Source organism: Pterocles gutturalis, unplaced genomic scaffold, assembly GCF_000699245.1.
Source record: "Pterocles gutturalis isolate BGI_N339 unplaced genomic scaffold, ASM69924v1 scaffold16608, whole genome shotgun sequence".
Taxonomy (NCBI): Eukaryota; Metazoa; Chordata; class Aves; order Pterocliformes; family Pteroclidae; genus Pterocles; species Pterocles gutturalis.
In genome coordinates, this window is record NW_010121005.1 from 20,821 (window position 1) to 38,844 (window position 18,024).

An 18,024-nucleotide genomic window follows, 5' to 3' on the forward strand; every position below is an offset into this window, starting at 1 on the left:
GGTGGATGGTCTTGCAAACATCTTATTGTTCTACTGTTTTCCTTCTATCTTTATCCCATTTTTATTGCCATGGTGTACCCTGCCTGACCTCAAATTACTACTTCAGAACAGTGTGGGGTTTCTAGAGGATCTGTATCCTCTCTGCCAGACCATGTGGGGCTGATAGAGCATATGCAAAGGTACTATGCACCTAAGTTTAGGCAAAAAGATCTCTTCTCTGAGTTAAATTAATCCTATCTTGATAGTCTGAACACTTCCCACTGGAACAGCTGTGAACACAAGTCACACTGAATTTTGGAAAAGCATGAAGGAACAGAAGAAGACTTCTTTGGCTAATGGCTGCCTTAACCCTTTTGGCACTTTGGTGCTACAGTACTAACTGTCATTCACAGAAAATCTGTCCCGCTGCTCACCCAAGGTTCCAGAAACACCGATCCCAAATTCCACCGTACCTAACTGCAGAAGCAAACTCAGACCTGGGAGTTTTATTTCCTGTTCTGATCCTCATACATTGCTGCTCTGTAAATAGCAAACCTGGATCCAAACTCCTCTGGAGTACTAGGGAGGGTCCCAAGTTTAAACTGGTCTGAACTCCAGACCTGACATTTACTCACACAATTATACTTTGCTTTAATAAATGAATTTAAAAACCTCATCAAAGCCTTGGTAGTGACCTAAGGACAAATGTCAGACCTGACACTCAGTCATCACCCACCCTGCATATGTGTAAAGAAAGAAAAACACTCAATGACACTGCCCAAGTACAGAGTCCTGGCTTTCAGCAAGAGGGAACCTGAGGACATTTGAAGACCAGAATTAGAGACTCATCTCTGTGTTTCAATGAGCTTTTCCTCCCTGAAGAGGTCTAACCCAAATAGCCTACCTGAGCTTCAACTGAATGGATGTGGCTGTATCCACTGAGGATCTATGACGTTATATTACATGAAAGCTTAAAAAAAATGTTTTGAGGCATCAACATCAAGATCTTTAAGATTCAAACAGGATAACCTTTCAAAGGCAGAGCTTAGCAAGCAAAAAAATCCAAGGCAAAAAACTGTGGTAACGTCAAAATACTTGTTTCTGGTTTTGCCTACAAGAAACATATTTCAGTGTGTTCAGTTTTAATGACTTATTTTAAAAGAGCACTCCATTTCAGAAAGACATTTGTCTCAGTAAGACCTTTTAGTGTCACTCAAACAGGTCTTGTCTGAAGATCAATTTTCATCATATAATCACATGGGGTTTTTTTGTCCATTTGTCCACACTGGGTCTGATATTACAGCTCACAGGGATGATAGCTTGAGTTTGTTGGGGACAGAAGGCACCATCTGGGAATCCAACAGGGAACAGGCTGCTGCACACAGCCTGCAAAAGCGGAGGTCTTTGAAAGGAAAATGGAGCTATTTTCTCAGCTGGAGAGAATCCATGCAGTTCTAGTGACTACCAGAATGATTCTGATTTACAAGCAAAGAAGATGAAGCCCCTGGTGTTTATTCCTTATATATACTTATATAGTAGCATTTCAAAGGAATCAAGGTCTTACTACCGCAAAGTGAGTTTTCCTAGAAAAAAGCCTCTGCACTGTATCTAGCAAAGTACACAATTATTTGTCAAGGACTTTCTTGTTACTATTGGAGCTCTGTGTCAACAAATTAATTTCTCTCAGAACTGGTCAGCTCTAACAAAACCCACACATCAGTTCCAGAAATGGAGGCTGATGAATGGACATATAAAAGAAGTAATGACGGCAGCCAGGGCATCCTTTTTATTTCTCTTTAATCTCATTCGATATTTTTATTTGTTTCTGTTTATACATGTTTTCTGCTTCGTAACGGAAAATAGAACTAAGGATTTTTCCCTTGATATTTATTGATAGAAAAAATTAATCCAAAGGTGAGGTCGTGAAGACAGAATAAAACAGTTTATTTCTTATTCTCTTACTTTTATTTATGATGTGCTAAGAATATCCTTATTGCTGGAACAAGATCCTCTCCAACCACAGATGGGAAAGAAGTAGCTTTCATATCTTGCCAGGGCTTTGGAAGTTTAGTGTTTCCATTTCTAAATTGAGATGAAAATTCAGAACTCCAAAATGGAGTTATAAGCCAGTGATCCAAAAAGCATTTGGGCCACTTGTTTTGTCACTGATCAATTATAATCTGAACATTCAAACCCAGAAGCTCTTTTGAACCAAAAGAAACTTTTCAGTGAAAGATTTTGGTTGTAAAAAAATTCTGTTATAAAAACCAAACTCCATTTGAGAGGAAATTTATCTTTTTTTTTAGTGAGATTAAATAGCCAAAATATTTGAAGAGGAATGCACAAATGCATAAAAAGAGGGAACAATGCACAAAAGAGGGAACTCTGACTTTGAAGGCTTTTTTTTTCAGTTTTCCTTAAGATCAGGAATTTAAATGGAAAGTCATTAAGCTCTTCTCTTTTGAGAGTTTAATGGGATACCAGCATTCACTGTGCTAATTTCTTCTGGGCTCCTATTTTATACTTCGCAGAAAGCTCGTACTCCTGTGCTTCCTAGAATGTTTGCTCCTCTTCACTCCCAGGAAATGTAAATATTATTCTATTTAGACTTTGCATTTTGATGCAATGTGGTCACATCCACCCCAGGATTAAGTAACTCAAATTGGCATCAGAGCAGTCATTTTAGCTGGAGCGTTATATACTGTCATCCTGACCTGAAATGAATAGTTTGACAGTTTATTAATGTCTTGTTTCAATTGTTCTATCATACCGCCCTGACATGATTCTCAGACAGGGTCTTTTATCACAGCAGTTTCCCTTTCAAAGGTCACAACCACCACAATGACTCCTTTTGGAATACAGCAAAGTGCTGGGAAATGCTATCTGATCAGGAATAATGGGATGCAATTAAGAAGAACGAAGCATAACGTGGTGGATGGTCATGGTCAGGAGAAGATGGAAGAGACGCCTGAGAGCAGCAGTGAAGACCAGCTCTTCAGGCGAGCAGAGCAGGACCACACACGTCCCGAAGACTGTATGGGAAGGAGTCATGTTTCGGTGGGGAAGGGAGAGAGCGGTAAATGAACAGACACCTTCCTTACCTAATGTCTGTGTTACACATCAACGCACAGACCCTTGCCTTTGCTCACAGTCACCTAAACCCAAGTCCAAACACAACTCCAGTCTTAGTTGGGATCACACTGTGTCCTCCCTAGAGCCTTGCATCATGCATGAGCATGCCCACAGCTTCTTTTCCAATTTTATAACCCCACCTGTGATCCTTTTATTCTTGTAATGGTCCTTCTGTCTCTCCTGAAACATCTTGTATTCAAAAAGAAGCAGCACACTGCAGGTCACTCCCAGTCAAGTCAACCACCATGGGGTCTCTCGTCACACACGACTCAACAGGGCTTCTCCAGCTATTTCACCTGACAAGCCAGGAACACACTGAATGTTGGAACACCCGTAAATGAATACCCTTGGAAAAATAAAAATGGCACACGGAGTTCTTGCCTGGAGGGAGTGACAGCCCCTTGACAGCCAACATCATGCCAGCACATTGAGAATGACCAAGATGACATGACAGCCTAAAGCACGGTCACATTGCTGTCAACAGTCCACTTGGCAGTTCCCCAGGTTGGGCAGGCTCAAGCTGCCATGTGTTGACAGTAAGAACCACAAGGGAAGACTCAAGAGAGAGTCTTCCTTCAAAGAGGAACCATCCAGCAACTCGCTGATGAAATGTGATATCCTATCTGCAAAGTATTCTGAGTAAGATTCGACAGAATGAATTTTGGAGAAAGATTTCTGGGCAAGTGATGGCAGTCACATGAGTTTCTTATTGGCTGTTGAACATCTCACAAACAATTAGAAATTATAGAAATAAAGAGACATTGCAGGCGTCCATGGTACTGGACACCTCATTTGACACTATTGACCCCACAGCTACAAAACGTAAACAACAGGAAAACAGTAGTAGCAATGACTGCAGAATTGGAGATAAAGTCTGGATGGACTGTAATTAAATTAGCCTGTTATTTTTATTTTATGTGTAGCTACAACAGCGTGCTTGGAAACCAGTGAAAATTATGATAAATGTAAGAAAAACTCAGGGATGTCAATAGTTTGCAGGTCATGAACTACGACCTTGCTAGCAGTGGAAGAACTGGGAATCTGTAAAGAGAAGGAAATTTAAAAAAATCAATAGGAAAATTAAATTAATCAGAAATCCAGTGGTTGGGAAAAAAGAAAAAAAACAAAAAACAAACCAAAAGCAAAAATATAAGCCAGCAGATAGGAAGGAGAAGGGGAAATGAAAAAGATCTATAAATGCTACTAAAAAAAAATCTTAGTCTCTGAACAGAACAATGCAGAAGTGGAAGTGTGAAGACAGTCACCAGAAACTAAGAAAATAATCAGAGATGCAATTATATCAGCAAACAAGATGTTTGCACAGAACTAGGTGTTGCTTCTCAGAGAAAATGAAATGTATGTAGATACATGTTGGAAAAAAACATATGTACCAGGATGGCAGAAAGCCAACTGTGCTCTTCAGAAGTGTAGGTACCTGTATGTCATTAGGACAATCATGAAAAAGCATAGAGCAGCACATTTGAAGAAAAAAAAAATAAATCTGTGAACAGTGTACAGTATCATTACACTGATAAACTAGGACACAGGATGGGAAGAATTATTAAGTGCTCTAGCTGTTGTACACAGATGTATTGAAACATCCTTTGGACAGATGGGCAACATTAAATAAATTATTACTATTCCTTTACTCTATTGGAAGACAGTTAATGAAGCGTACTTCTATGAATGCTAGAAGTCTTGTTATTTTAGCTATAAATATGTTAATGGTCATTTATGATAAATTCCTTTTTTGTCAATAATACTATTAAACTTAAGTAACTCCACTCTCCTCTGTGATGTCCTTATTAAAAACACCACATCCTTCCACAGTCTTGCTTTTGAAAAGCTAAACATATTTACTGAAACTTTCTCCGGGACATGGTCTGCCAGAACATCGGCCAGTGACTGCTACATATGGCATGATGCTATGTCCCATAATCTGAACCTGAGCTAGAGCTGGATGAATTATTTGCAAACACTATAAAGAAAAGCATTTGCAGATGTGCAAAGGGGAAGAATGACACAGTTTGTGAAGTCGTCTGAAGAGTCAGCATGGGGACAAGGGAAATCCAGCTGATCGTCTGCTCAGGTTTCTGAAAGGAATTTGTTTCTACAAAGGCTCCTATTGAAATTTGGCTGTTAGAGGTTGGGAGGGAAGAGCATCATGTATAGAAATACAAGAAAGAAAGGCTAGGAATCTATATATATAGTCCATTTTCTCAATGGAGAGAGGCTACCAGTAGATCTGTGCTGTTTTACATAGACCTTAGTGACCTGTAAATGTGAATGAAGAGCACACTGGCAGATTTTTAGTGACACTATGCTAACTCAGGATAGCAAAAATAAAAGCTGACTGCAAAGAGCTGTATAGGGACTCACAATACTAAGTGACCAGGCAATAACACGGCACATGAAAACACATGATATAAAGGTAACACAATGGGGAAGTAAAATAATCTTAACTTTATAGAAAAAGTTATGAGCTCTGGGTATTTCCATTCACAAAAGAAATGTTGGAATTTAGTAGCTAGCTCCTTGAAAACTCCATCTCACTTCCCAGTGGTACTCAAGAAAAGAAACCAAAATGGTTTGGAATTACTGAGAAAAAAAAATAAATAAAACTGAGTAGAGGATGCTGCTAGAAAAATCCATTTGTGTGGTCACACCTTGAGTACTGGGGCAAGCTTTGATCTTGCCACCACCAAAAAGCTACATCGCTACTGATCAGCACATCATAAAGACCACTTTGGTACACGTGTGAGCTGTCTCCTGAGCAAAACTCCACACTGCAATAAGGATGAGCCCATCTTCTTAAGGACACTTCACTCTTCTACAGGTCTTGTCATCCAGGGATCTCAAAGCATTTTACAAAGGAAGTTAAGTATCATTAAGCTTGCTTTATAGCTGGGGAAACTGAGATGTGGAACAGCAATTTAACTTGTTCAAAAGTAAAAAAGCTGATGAAGGTAGAGACATAAGTGAACTCCAGGTCTTTCTATCATACACCCACCCACAGCAGCTAATTGATTGTGGGGAATTATTTTCAACAAGACCCGAAAAGCAAAGGTTAGAAAACTGTTCAGTTCTCAAGCACAAGGGGGAAAAAAAAACAAAACTATTAAAGCTGAACGTAAGGTCTGAAAAAAACTAAATATTTGATCTGCCTGTTTGAAAAACTGAAAATGTAATACAATTTTAGCTCCGAGAAATATCGCAGAGCAGTTCATTTCGGGGGTCAGTTCACAACAATAGTTACTGAGAAAAAATGCAGCTCAGTTAACTGCCTCCGGTGCCTATTTTCTGGTTCGTCCTCTGTTCTTGCTGTGTTTTCACGGTTCACCAGTTCTTTGACAGGGATTACATTTAAAATTGCACATAAGAAGTGTATTTTTCTTAATAAAATCAGGCTGAAATTCAGTTCCCTGACATGTATTTCCAACCCTTTTCTCTTTCTTTACCTTCGGAGAGGGATGTATGATTAAAACTTGATTATGCCACTCTGGGAAAAGATCTCAGAATTTAAAAATACCCACAAAGAGAAAATCCTTAACAGAGTGTCATTTTTCTAGTGCTATCAGAAATTGAATTTCAAAGCATCCAATGTACTGAATGGTTAGATCTCTCCTGGGATACGTTAAAGAGAAAATCCATTCAGGAATGAAACAAAGGATGATTACCTACATTTTCTCCCTCACCTTTTTCATCAATAAAAATACAAGTTTCTCGTCCAATATTCAGGATCAGCATCTGCACTCAGTTGCCTTTGCCTCTGAAATTGTCTCTGAAATTGTCACTGAAATTGTTCCCCTGTTTTCAGCCCAAGTCAATGTTCCAGTTTCTTCTAAAGACAAGCAGGAAAGCAATCAAACAAATCTCTTTGCTGCATTGCTCAGAGTTTCTGTACCCTGAGATATAACAGAGAATAATATGGTTTAAAGATGGACTTGAGGACTGCTACCATGACCAAAGGGCTTTATTTCTTTGGCCAATCTGCATTTCCCACTGAGGCTCAGAACTCCCGCATGACCTGTTCCTTGGTGTTATGCTTGTGGTGCAGCAGTTCAATGCATAGAGGCAAAGAAATGAAATACCAAAACCAATGGAAACAATTTTGACAGACAAAATCCTCCTACCTTTTAAAGAGACTCGGCATCTTTAGAAGCAGGTTTTATCCCTCTGGAACTAAGAACATTTACCAACAAGAGCACTCTAATCATATTGCCCCTGGTTGGTATAATGATGCCTCTAGAACAGAGAATGATGCTACCTTTGCCTAACAGGGAACCAACACTCAGCTGTGCTGGACACCTGGGCCAATGTCTCACCACACTCACAGTAAAGAATTTCTTCCTAATATCTAGTCTAAATCTGCCCTCTTCCAGTTCAAATCCACTGCCCCTTGTCATGTCTCTCTGTCTTTCCTGAACGTTCTTTCATAAACCGTGAACTTCAGCTGAACATTTCAATTCTTCATTAGTTCAAATCCAGCTCATCAGCTGTGACTGAAAGAGGTCACAGAGTTGTAACACTTTTGAAATCTTTGTGTCTTCCATTTCTGGTGACCATTGTTGACTGGAGGGAAGAGGAAAGCAGCACTTTGTCCCCATCTACGCTAAGGCAGAGGCACACTGATGTACTGGGGGGTGACGTTTGACTGTGTTGCCTTGAGCGCATGACAGACGTCAAACTTCAGCGCTCTCAATCCAGCATTTCTCACGGCATCCTTGAAAGGGTCAGTGGCTCCGATAATTTAAGTCATTATTTACAATTTGATTTTATTCGCATAAGGATCAAATAAATGAGCCTGTCAAGTTGCTTTAACACACTGTGGAGTTGTGTATTTTAATTATAAACACGAGATTCAACTGTCAGTTTAAAAAAAAAAAAAAAAGGAGGGGAGTGGGACATTTTAGCAGTCATGACTGCATTATAACAGGAGTTTTCAGATCTGCCTTTTAGACTACGTTTCCAGAGAGCTCTTTTCCTCACCCTGCAGGGCTTTCTGCTGGGAGTAACCACAAGGAGAGGGAAAGAAGGGCTTGCTCCTATGTTACTTCTCTAAATTGTATTTCCACCCCACAGTGCAATTACTGTTGTTATCTCATTAGTGTTTTAATTAGAGCTCAAGTGCAGGCACCCGTAGAAAGGTTCAATACACAACGTCAGTCCAGGGCAGTAGAGCTATCGGCTCAGTTTAGAGAGGTCTCAAGGCTGCTCTAAATTAGAGGCAGATATAATGACCTATACATAAAGAGGCAGCCTCCAACTGTACCTCCAGTTTCTGTGCCTCTGTGGGGTCTTTAAATAAAGTGCTGCTCTGGGGAGAACAATTTTCATGACTCTAAGTTACCTGTGGTATCTGCCAGAGATACTATCCAAGGATTTTACCGATCTTGTTAACTAAAGGGGTTATGGTAGATTCACAGACTTATAGGCAACGATGTGAAAACTAAATGCTCCAAGTGTTGCAAACTTTCTACCTTGTGTTGTCTAAATAGGATTTGTCTGTGAGTTAGTCTCTGTATTAGTGAGTCAATTTACTATGAGGCTGTTTGTGGTTTTGGGATGGCTCCTTTGGTGACACACCATTATATTGTGTGCATCACACTAACGGTATTTCTCTCCCTAGAACATAAAGAAAAGACTTTTTACATAAAAGCATTTTACAAATATTTACAAATCTTTATGTTCTAATTTTACAAATGTTTTTACCTTTTTTTTTTTTTTTTCTTTTTTCTTTCTTTTCAGCTAGGCACAATATGATCTGTTTCCTGCATCTATAACAATTAACACAGAACTTAATTCTCTTGATTTCAGGTCAGGAAACATTCAGATTGTTGCCTAGGAAGGCAGCTACTAGAGAAGCTTTTTTCATGCTGAATCACATGAAAGGCACAGCACTGACAAGGTGACAACACAAGGCTTCTTAGCCTTGAAAAAACCGGCAGTGGGTGTCTATTCTGGAGCACCTGCACCTTCTCCATGGGTGTTGGAGTGGCATAAGGGACAGTTACACCGAGTCTTCGTCCCTAAGAGAGGGGACCCCACTGAGCCTGTGAATTCTCTGTTAGGACATCTGCCTTCTTCTTAGGTCACTTTTACTGCACGGGAGTGGAAGAGTAGAACTGGGTTTTTCAGCATTGATCTTTTCCATCCACACCCAGTATTTTCTGGGAAAGCACCACTGTATTTGAGTTGGCGGTTCAAAATGGTTTATGAACGAGCTTCCTTCTTCCTCTCCTACTGTTCACTGGCACAAGGGAGAGAGTGTTGGGTAACCTGATAAACAGCCTGTAAACTGGAGGTGGCACTGAAAAGGAAACTTAACAAGAGGAAAGCTAACAAGCAAATACACAGCAATGATGGGGATGAAGACGAAGATGACTGCACAAGGAGATGCAATTCCTCACCACGATTATGACATTTTTCTAATCAATGGGCGTGACAGAATTGCCCTAGTTCTCAAGAGTGGAGAATCTCTAGTGGATGAGCAGATACTGTAGCATGCCTCCTGGTTTTGAACATTTTTCCTTCCCACATCACAAACCATTGTACAAAGGAAGGCAAACAGCGTTACAGAAGGAGGAGGAAAGAATGGCCTAAGGTCAAGGAAACAGCCAAAACCAGATCACTGCAATTGTGACTTGCAGTTAGCTGCTGTGGCAACTTCAGAGAACAGCTGAAGATGTTTGACCTTGTTTGTATGATATTTGATGTAAAAGTAGATGTGGAACATCACAGATGCTTATCAAATTACCCCTCAATGGGAGCTGGCAGTGTCCTTCCACCCACATACATACTTACCAGAAGAACAAGAATCACTGGCCCTTGATATATGTAGTCAATATATTTCCCTGGTTCTTTTCCAAACCAGCATCTGAAAGAAAGAAAATAAATAAGAAAATAATTTATAAAGGGGAATACACAACATAAATAACAAGGACACCATAGAGAGATGTTCCTTTACTCCCGGAGTTGTTTAATCATGTACATAATCAGCAAGTGATTGAATTTTCTGCTACAAAGCCACTTTTTGTTTGGACACAGATCTGAGTCCCATTTTCCCCTCCCATTAGACCATTCATGTTCCCAGTATGTTTTTGGCTATTGCCCATGTAAATATTTCCAAGAAATGTGAGAACCTACTATAAGGAGGATGCAAAAGATGTGTCCTCCTGGGTCTGAAAACAGGATGAAAGAAATATTATTTGCGAGGAAAAAAAATCTGTTATCTATTGCAGTGTCCAGTGACAATTCCGTAAAGTCAGGTTTGTTACTTACAGCCAATATGTCCTGAGCTGCTGTCTAAATAAGGTACTGGTTGAATAAGGAGTTAATTGCATTGGCTTTGAACCAAGCTGGTGACCACCAAATCCAGCACACAATGCAGAGACATCATTTGAAGTTAGCAAATCCCTGATTCCACATCACCAAAAGGAAATCAACTTAGGTTAAGTGAAAGCATAGATAACTGAAGGGTCTGAAAGCAGCAGAGAGCCCGGACGTGTCACGTGTGACTGAGTGCTGGCTTGACCTTCACTTCCACTAATTACAGGTGGTTTTCTCCCTGCTGTGTTACACAACAGACTAAACCTGCGATTTCACAGTCACCCATGTTCACTTCATTCTCATAACTGAGAGCAATACCTCAGTTACATTTATGCCAGTAAATGAATACTCAATCATTTACACCATGACATTTTCCTTGTTGCAGTTTGGCCCAGGCCAAACAATAGCCAACTCCCAAACTATTCCTGGGGAACAAATCTGGAGTTAGCATGAGCCAGATGACATTCCCAATAGTTTACAAACTGTAGCGAGGTTTAGAGGCCAAAAGGGTTCAGTAATATGGATGTGAACTGTTCCATGCTGTTTGGACTCCAGCCCCACGAACGATCCCAGGCCCAGCTAATTTAATATTACAAATACAGCCACATGGTCTGGATCCTAGTTCCACCAAGGAGAGGCAACTTTGCTATCATAATGCCTTAAAGTTTAGGTCATTGGAGCTCCAGATGCCTTAGGAAGTAGATATTGAAATTTAAAGGTTTGAGAGGTTGCGGTTTTTTTGGTTTTTTTTTTTTTTTTTTTTTTCCCTTTGTGGATAACACATAAAAAGTCTACAGAAAAAAAAAAGAATAAGTGATTATCCTTGTTCACCTTGTGACAAAAAATAAGCTTAGTGTCACTGGAGGCTTGAAAAGGGTAATTCCTAAGCCAAGGAGGCCATGGAGACAGGTGCAGGTCTGCGCTTTCACAAGCATTCCAGAAATAATCCTTGTTGCCTCCAAGAGTACAAGGCAAATAAATTGAGATAAGGAAAGCTACGGCTTTGTGGAATTATTTATGGAATTATTATAGAATGATTAATTTATGGAATTATTTTGACTCACATAATGGCCCCAAAGCTTTCCTCCAAATTATGTTTCTTGCTAAAACAAAAGGGGCTGTTTGCCCACTGCAAAATGCTCTGACCGAACCGAATGTACGGAAACATTGAGATGTGCAGCAGGTATCTCGGATCACAAATCAGCACCACACAATTGTTTGTCTTTCCTTGATTCAATTTCTACATCTCTTAAGTTCTAAAGAAATGAGAGAGCTTTGGATATTTTATGAAGATAAACGATGCCTGTTAGTCCCTGGTGCATTGACTGCAAATTAGTGTAAATTGATAATTTTGCAATTAATGTTCCAAAATTTGGTGATGAGAGCAAGACTTGGAATAAGGTACTTCCTGCAGCCAAGTTATCATCCAAGAAGGATCCCCAGGTCAGCCTCAAGTGAAGAAAAATGATTTTTTTTTTTTTAACAGAGATGGAAAGCTATGAAGACAAATGGATTGCAAGATATGCCAGGGCAGGAAACACAACTTTCCAGAACTTGCAAGACCTACATTTGAGAGAGGTTTTTTGAAGGGCATTTTGGGATAACTATTATATATTGCCTGAAACTAAGAGAACCAAGAGATATTAGGATTTTCTGCAAAGCTGGCTGTTCTAGCAGAGAAATTTCACAGAGGGACTCATAAGAAACAGGCTGAGGCATGTGGAAGAACTTAGTGGGCTAGAAAAAGCCAGCAGAGAGTTTGGAACAGAGCTGGAAGAGCACAAATGAGGTTCCAGGGCAAAGGCTACTCATTGCTCTTCGGAATTTAAATATTGCTTAACGGTACGACCATACTGAAGAGCAAAATGCTGACATTATCTGAAGCCCAGTATTAGACCAAGGTTGCATCGAGGGAAGCATCGTGTATATACACGCTTTCACACAATCTGAGGGAACAAGGCTGTGGCCAAAGCAGACTTCTACAACACAGGCATCTCCACAGGAACTTGATGCTCCAGGAATTAGTAGAGAAAAAAAAAAATAAAAAAACCCAGCTTTTCCTAGGATGGTGTTAATCTTATTAGGCTATAAACCAGATCTGTTATGTTGTAATCTAAAGACTCCTGATATACCCATTAAATCAGACGAGTGAGAGGACAGCTATGCCAGTGACATTACATATGTCTGCATTTGATTAGCTGTTTTTTATATTTACAGTCTAATGGTTCAAACTGGGATCTTAGCTGAGATATTACCAACTTTTCTTCCTGTCATCTTACTTTAAATCCAACATTGAGCCATTATTTCTGCAATAAAATCAGCACTGCACTTTTCTTTAGAACCAAAACCAGAAACCTAAATCACTGAAAATTACTTGGTACATCAGAATCTTTATTCCATCTGTGTGAAATAAAAGCCCTTTTTTTTTTTTTTTTTTTTTCTTTTTTAACTCTGAAAGAATAAACAACCACTCCCTGAATACTGAAGAGGACAATTTAGGAAGACAGTTCTGATTAGACTTAGTTATGTAAACACACTCCTATTGAATAGCACTAATTAATATTCTTCATGGTTTTCTGATAGTTCTTTGTATAACAAAACCCAACACTGGTTTTATCATTGTTGTTAATTAGATCTTACTAACGTTCTTCCCCTTACCAACTGTCCATCAATGAAATTACTACAGTAACTCTTAATCATTTGTGTGCTGTTGTTTATTGAGACTTAACAGCACTTTTTTCACAGTTGTCAGATTTTGCTAAAGAACTGCTAAACCCCAGACACCATATTCGCCACAGTACCAATTATATTTGCCTCAATATGCAGAACATGGTCTCTAGTAAGAACAAAATGAATAAATTAGGACACTGGTTGAAACATTTTCTTAACATTCTCCCTGTGTGCTGTTTTGAGTTCTTCAACTATTAGGAGCTACATAACTTGAACTCCGGTTCACCCTCCAAACCTCTTGTCCTAGCACTGGGCACCACTGAGAAGTGTCCGGTTCCACCTTCTTTGTACCTTCCTATAAGACATTTATAAGCATTGATAAGATCCCCCAAGCCTGCTACTCTCCAGGCTAAACACTCCCAAGCCTCTCAGCCTCTCCTGGCATAAGAGATGCTCCAGTATCCTGACAGCAATTATTTCTCAAAGCCAGGGATTAGTTTTTATCTCATCTGTCCATATTTGCACACATTTAGAGAATTCCAATTAAAAGCATGATTTCTATCCCATCCCAGCACAGAGGAAGGATTTTGTAAATGCCACAAAGTTTAGTCTAAACTGTCCCACAGGCTGATGGACTGGAGAGGAGAATAGACCATAAGTTAAATACACACACATTCCTACATATGCTTCAGTTTGACTGTTCATCAGAATCTGCTCCTTTCCTCAGGCTGGGAGGCAGTGTGCAGGGGCTATCTCAAGTATGACATGCTTTAATGCTTGAGAAGATGACTGAATATTTATGACAATTGACAGGCCCTCAGCAAGTCATTAATCTCTTTTTTTTTTTTTTTTTTTTGTTGTGGTTCATTTATTTTACCGAGTCTCCTCTGCGCATGATATTACTACAAATGCAAAAAGCAGATTTTATTTAATAGCCTTTGACTTACAGCTTAATGGCCTTATCAGCTCTTCATTTACAAGAGCTCTGCTTGTCTGCCTTGGTGCATGTGCTAGATGAAAGGAATGACACTATTGAAGCATCCATTCTCGATTTCTCAAGCAGAGTAAAGTGCATGAATCTTGGCCCCACCACTGACAATAAGTGAGCATAACACCGAGTCTCCAGGCCATTACACCTCACACTATGATGGGCAGAAGCCAAATTCTGCACTTTCTCGGTGCATAACACATTTGGAATAGCTATGATGTGCAATGAGAATGCATGTGAATGTTTCACTCCAAGGCAAACACCAGCATTAAAGACAGAAAGGTGAAAACGTCCCAAGACATCAATTAATTGTCTGAGTCGACCAAGAGTAACCTGGCAGCTCCCTTATCAGCAAGCATGTGAGACAAATGATGTATATGAGTTACAGTGTACGGGTTTGTCCATGACATGGATGTAAAAGCACAAGCTCCATTTGATCATCCACCCAAGGCAGAGAGCTTGAGCCTCAACAGGAACACCCTGGATATTCTGCATCCCAAATTCTTGCCCTGCTGACTGGATTTTACATCCCTCTTTCTTCTGTTATGCAGGATCTGCGCCAGTTCCACCTTCACTGGTGAAAGGTAGCACACATACCTATATAAACATATCTTGTGTTCTTCATACCTATGATACATCAAGGTGATATTCTTCCACATTCACTTTGCAGTGATGCAATGACGGTGAAAGAAGGCACTGGCACACATGATGCAGTGGTTTCTCCAACTAGCCATCTCACGCAGTGTGATCAGAGATCACGGAATCATAGAATTGTTTAGGCTGGAAAAGACCTCTGGGATCATTAAGTCCAACCGTTAACCTAGCAGATGTTGTGGCATGTTTCAGTCAGGGGTCCTACTCTCCATTATTTCTTTTGGGAGCGATGAGCAGTCTTCCAAGGTGAGGTGTTCAGACCTTGGTGCTGAACTCACTTGCAACAGGAACGTTCAATGTGCATCGCCATTATTAAAGCATGTGGTGTTTCAACTCTCTAGGTTTTAAGGCACAAGTTTTGGTTGTTTTGGTTTGTTCTGTTTAAGCTGACTAGTTCCTTCAGCTCTAGTTTTAGAGCTGGAAGTCTTACTTCAGCACAATGAGACAGCTGCCATGCTGCCCTGGCTTGTGCAAGGTAAAAACTGCAAGGAACCTGACTGTGAAGCAGATCTAGAACACTGTGATCCTTCATCCATCCAGAAACAAGAAGGTCTGTTTGTGGGGAGCAGAGAAGAGGAACTTGGTAGTGCACAACAGAATTCCTCCCATGCCTTCAGTATGGATGCCCAAAGCTCAGCCAGTCATCCTATCCTTCTCCCTTATAGTCAGGAGAAATAGTGCATGTAAGTCTAATCCATCCAACCTACTTTGGACATCTCCTTCCAGATGAGATGAAATGCACCCCAGCCTGCATTTACTGTTTTGACTCATCAGGGCTGATCGTAAGAGAGACTAGTGCAGATGCAGACACCTACAGGGTCAACACTTACATTTAATCAGATGTGCTGTAGAACAGTGTGGTCATATGAAAAACAGATTCACGGAGAAAATAATTTTTTTAAAGGTTAGGGAACGCAGCTGCAACAGACAAAAGACATTGATCCAAACACTAGCTGAAAAATACAAGCTGACCTAAATCCGACCAGTATCGATGTTTGTGGGAAAAACTCCCAAAACACAGATGCCTCTTTATTTCCCATATTTTTCAATATCATGCACTAACTGCTTCCAATTGGAAAAGCCAGAAACAGAAATGCAAAAAATTCCAGCCATAAGATTATTCTTGGCAGACTGTCAACTGAATTCTGCACATCCAGAAGGCTAAAGCCTTAAGCACTCAACCGTAGTTTTTTACCAAGGTCCTACTCAAGCAAAACTCCCATTGAAGGAAATTACCCTGACTGTAAATCATGTACAAAGCTATCAAATGAGAGCTTCAGGGCTTGGACAAGGATATTTGGGAATGGTATTTTCAGGAGTTGACTCAAATAGTGCTCTGAAATTAGAGATGGTCTGGATCTGGATGGAGGTGATTTGACATTTTCTCTTTCCTATCAATCAGCCTCATTACTAAATTACCAGTTCAGCCTGTAGGCATTTCTTAATTTATTTAGAGAGCCACATAAACATAAATGTTAACATCACTTACTGTTCATTTTCATAATATAGCTTGCCAATGGCCCAGGCAATGATAATTGGGCAAGGAATACCTGCAGGAGCAAAAAATCAGGAGTTAATCACAACCCATGTATGTATGTATGGTACCAAAGCAGATTCACATTTGTGTGAGGACAGTCTTGGTTAATGAATTGAAAAACTCTAAATACAAGTGGTCCTATCTTGGTATCCTTGAGACATCACAATTCCTAAGACCTCTTTATGTAAAAATAATAAGGATCATTTCAACAAGAGAAAACTCTCAGTAAGAAAAGTCAATAAAATTATTAACAAAGACAGATATATACCTATATTTCTATATAAGTGTTCAGAACAATTTGGCTGACTTAATGGCAATTTTGGTCCCTTTTCATTTTCCTGCAGTTGATACAGCAAAATCTTATAGACAGTACTTTGAGGTGGGTGCCTAGATTTTTATTTCCCCGTCTGCAAGAAGCTTGTAAACTTATTAGGATCTTTGGATGAGGCATATTTTCAATATTTTCAACAATTTTTTGAGTTGAGTCATCCCTATGAAACAGGTTTATGGGAAAGAATCTCTTGCTATCATGCACTATCAGAATTTATTTATTTTTTGCCATTTCTAAAAAATGAGGATGGTAAAAGACTGTGTATAGGAAGACAAAGGAAAGCCACAAAGCACCCAAAAGGGTGACAGGAAGGGTATATTCAGCTCACACCATTTCCACATTAATAATCAGAGACCCAGAGGGCTCTGAGAGAGGTAGGGAGGGAAAATATCAGGGAACACACCAGTCAGGGGGTCTGTGAGAGCTGTGTGAGTAGCTGAGTTTCCAGTTCGGTGAGAGAATTGAAAAATATTGAAAAAAAAAATACCAATTCCCCAGATAAACATTTTCTTTCTACTACAAGTCTTCTTTCCTCCCATTTGATTTTGGATTGAAAGACATATTTTGTTTTAAAGGCTGTTTCTGCCTTCAGAACTGCAATTCAATTATTGCTGCTCAATTCTGAGAGGAAGAGGCATTTTGGAACAAAACGTCATTCTACTTTCAGAAAATAAAATATTTGTGACCTTTTTCCACCTTTCTTCTTTCAGCAGAAAAGAACTGCCAAATTCACTAGTTCTGTCTGACCTCAGATTTGGTATTCAAGCAAACAAGCTGCCCGGATGGATGGATTTGTCTTCCTAAACCTCTCCTGGCCAAATTCAAACCATGGATTTGTTGGTTGGAAGGGACCTCTGAAGGTATCCACTCCAATCTCCTGCTCAAAGCAGAACTATCAACACTAGCCCACCTCAGCCAGGGCTTAGCCTTGCTGATTATTCAGTACCTCCAGGGTCAGAGATTCCACAGCTTCTAAGTCATCTGTTCCAGTGGTGCACGATCTTTTGGTAAATTTTTTGTTTTCTTAATGTCCAACTGGTCCCTTCTTATAACATCTCCTATTACCAAGAAGAATTTGGCTCCATCATCTCTGTAATTATCTTTCAAATCATTGCTACCTAACAGGTCCTTCAGCCTCACTTCACAGGTCATGTCTTCTAGATCCCTGATCATATTGACAGCCTTCTACTGGGTAATCTCCAGTTTTTCCACATCCCTTTTGATCTAACCTGACCACAGTATTCCAAAGGCAGCCTTACCAAAGCTGAGTAGGAAGTATTAGTAACTTCGCTCGATCTCCTGGCCACAGTCCTAGTGCAGCCCAGTGTGAGTTTTACCTTACTCATGATGAGAAGGCACTGATGGCTGATGCATCGTCAGCAAGCCCTACATCTTTTCAGCAGG

General features: G+C 39.9%; 1 protein-coding gene across 1 annotated transcript in view; it reads right to left on the minus strand.

Moving 5' to 3' along the window:
- CRHR2 (corticotropin releasing hormone receptor 2) overlaps nucleotides 1-18,024 on the minus strand; it is a gene marked incomplete at its 5' end in the record, with an annotated part of 63,693 nt that overhangs the window by 19,535 nt on the left and 26,134 nt on the right. The window contains 2 exons of the mRNA XM_010077105.1: nucleotides 9,916-9,988; nucleotides 16,242-16,302. Coding sequence (XP_010075407.1) covers nucleotides 9,916-9,988; nucleotides 16,242-16,302 — 134 coding nt within the window. The remainder of the gene's footprint in view (nucleotides 1-9,915; nucleotides 9,989-16,241; nucleotides 16,303-18,024) is intronic.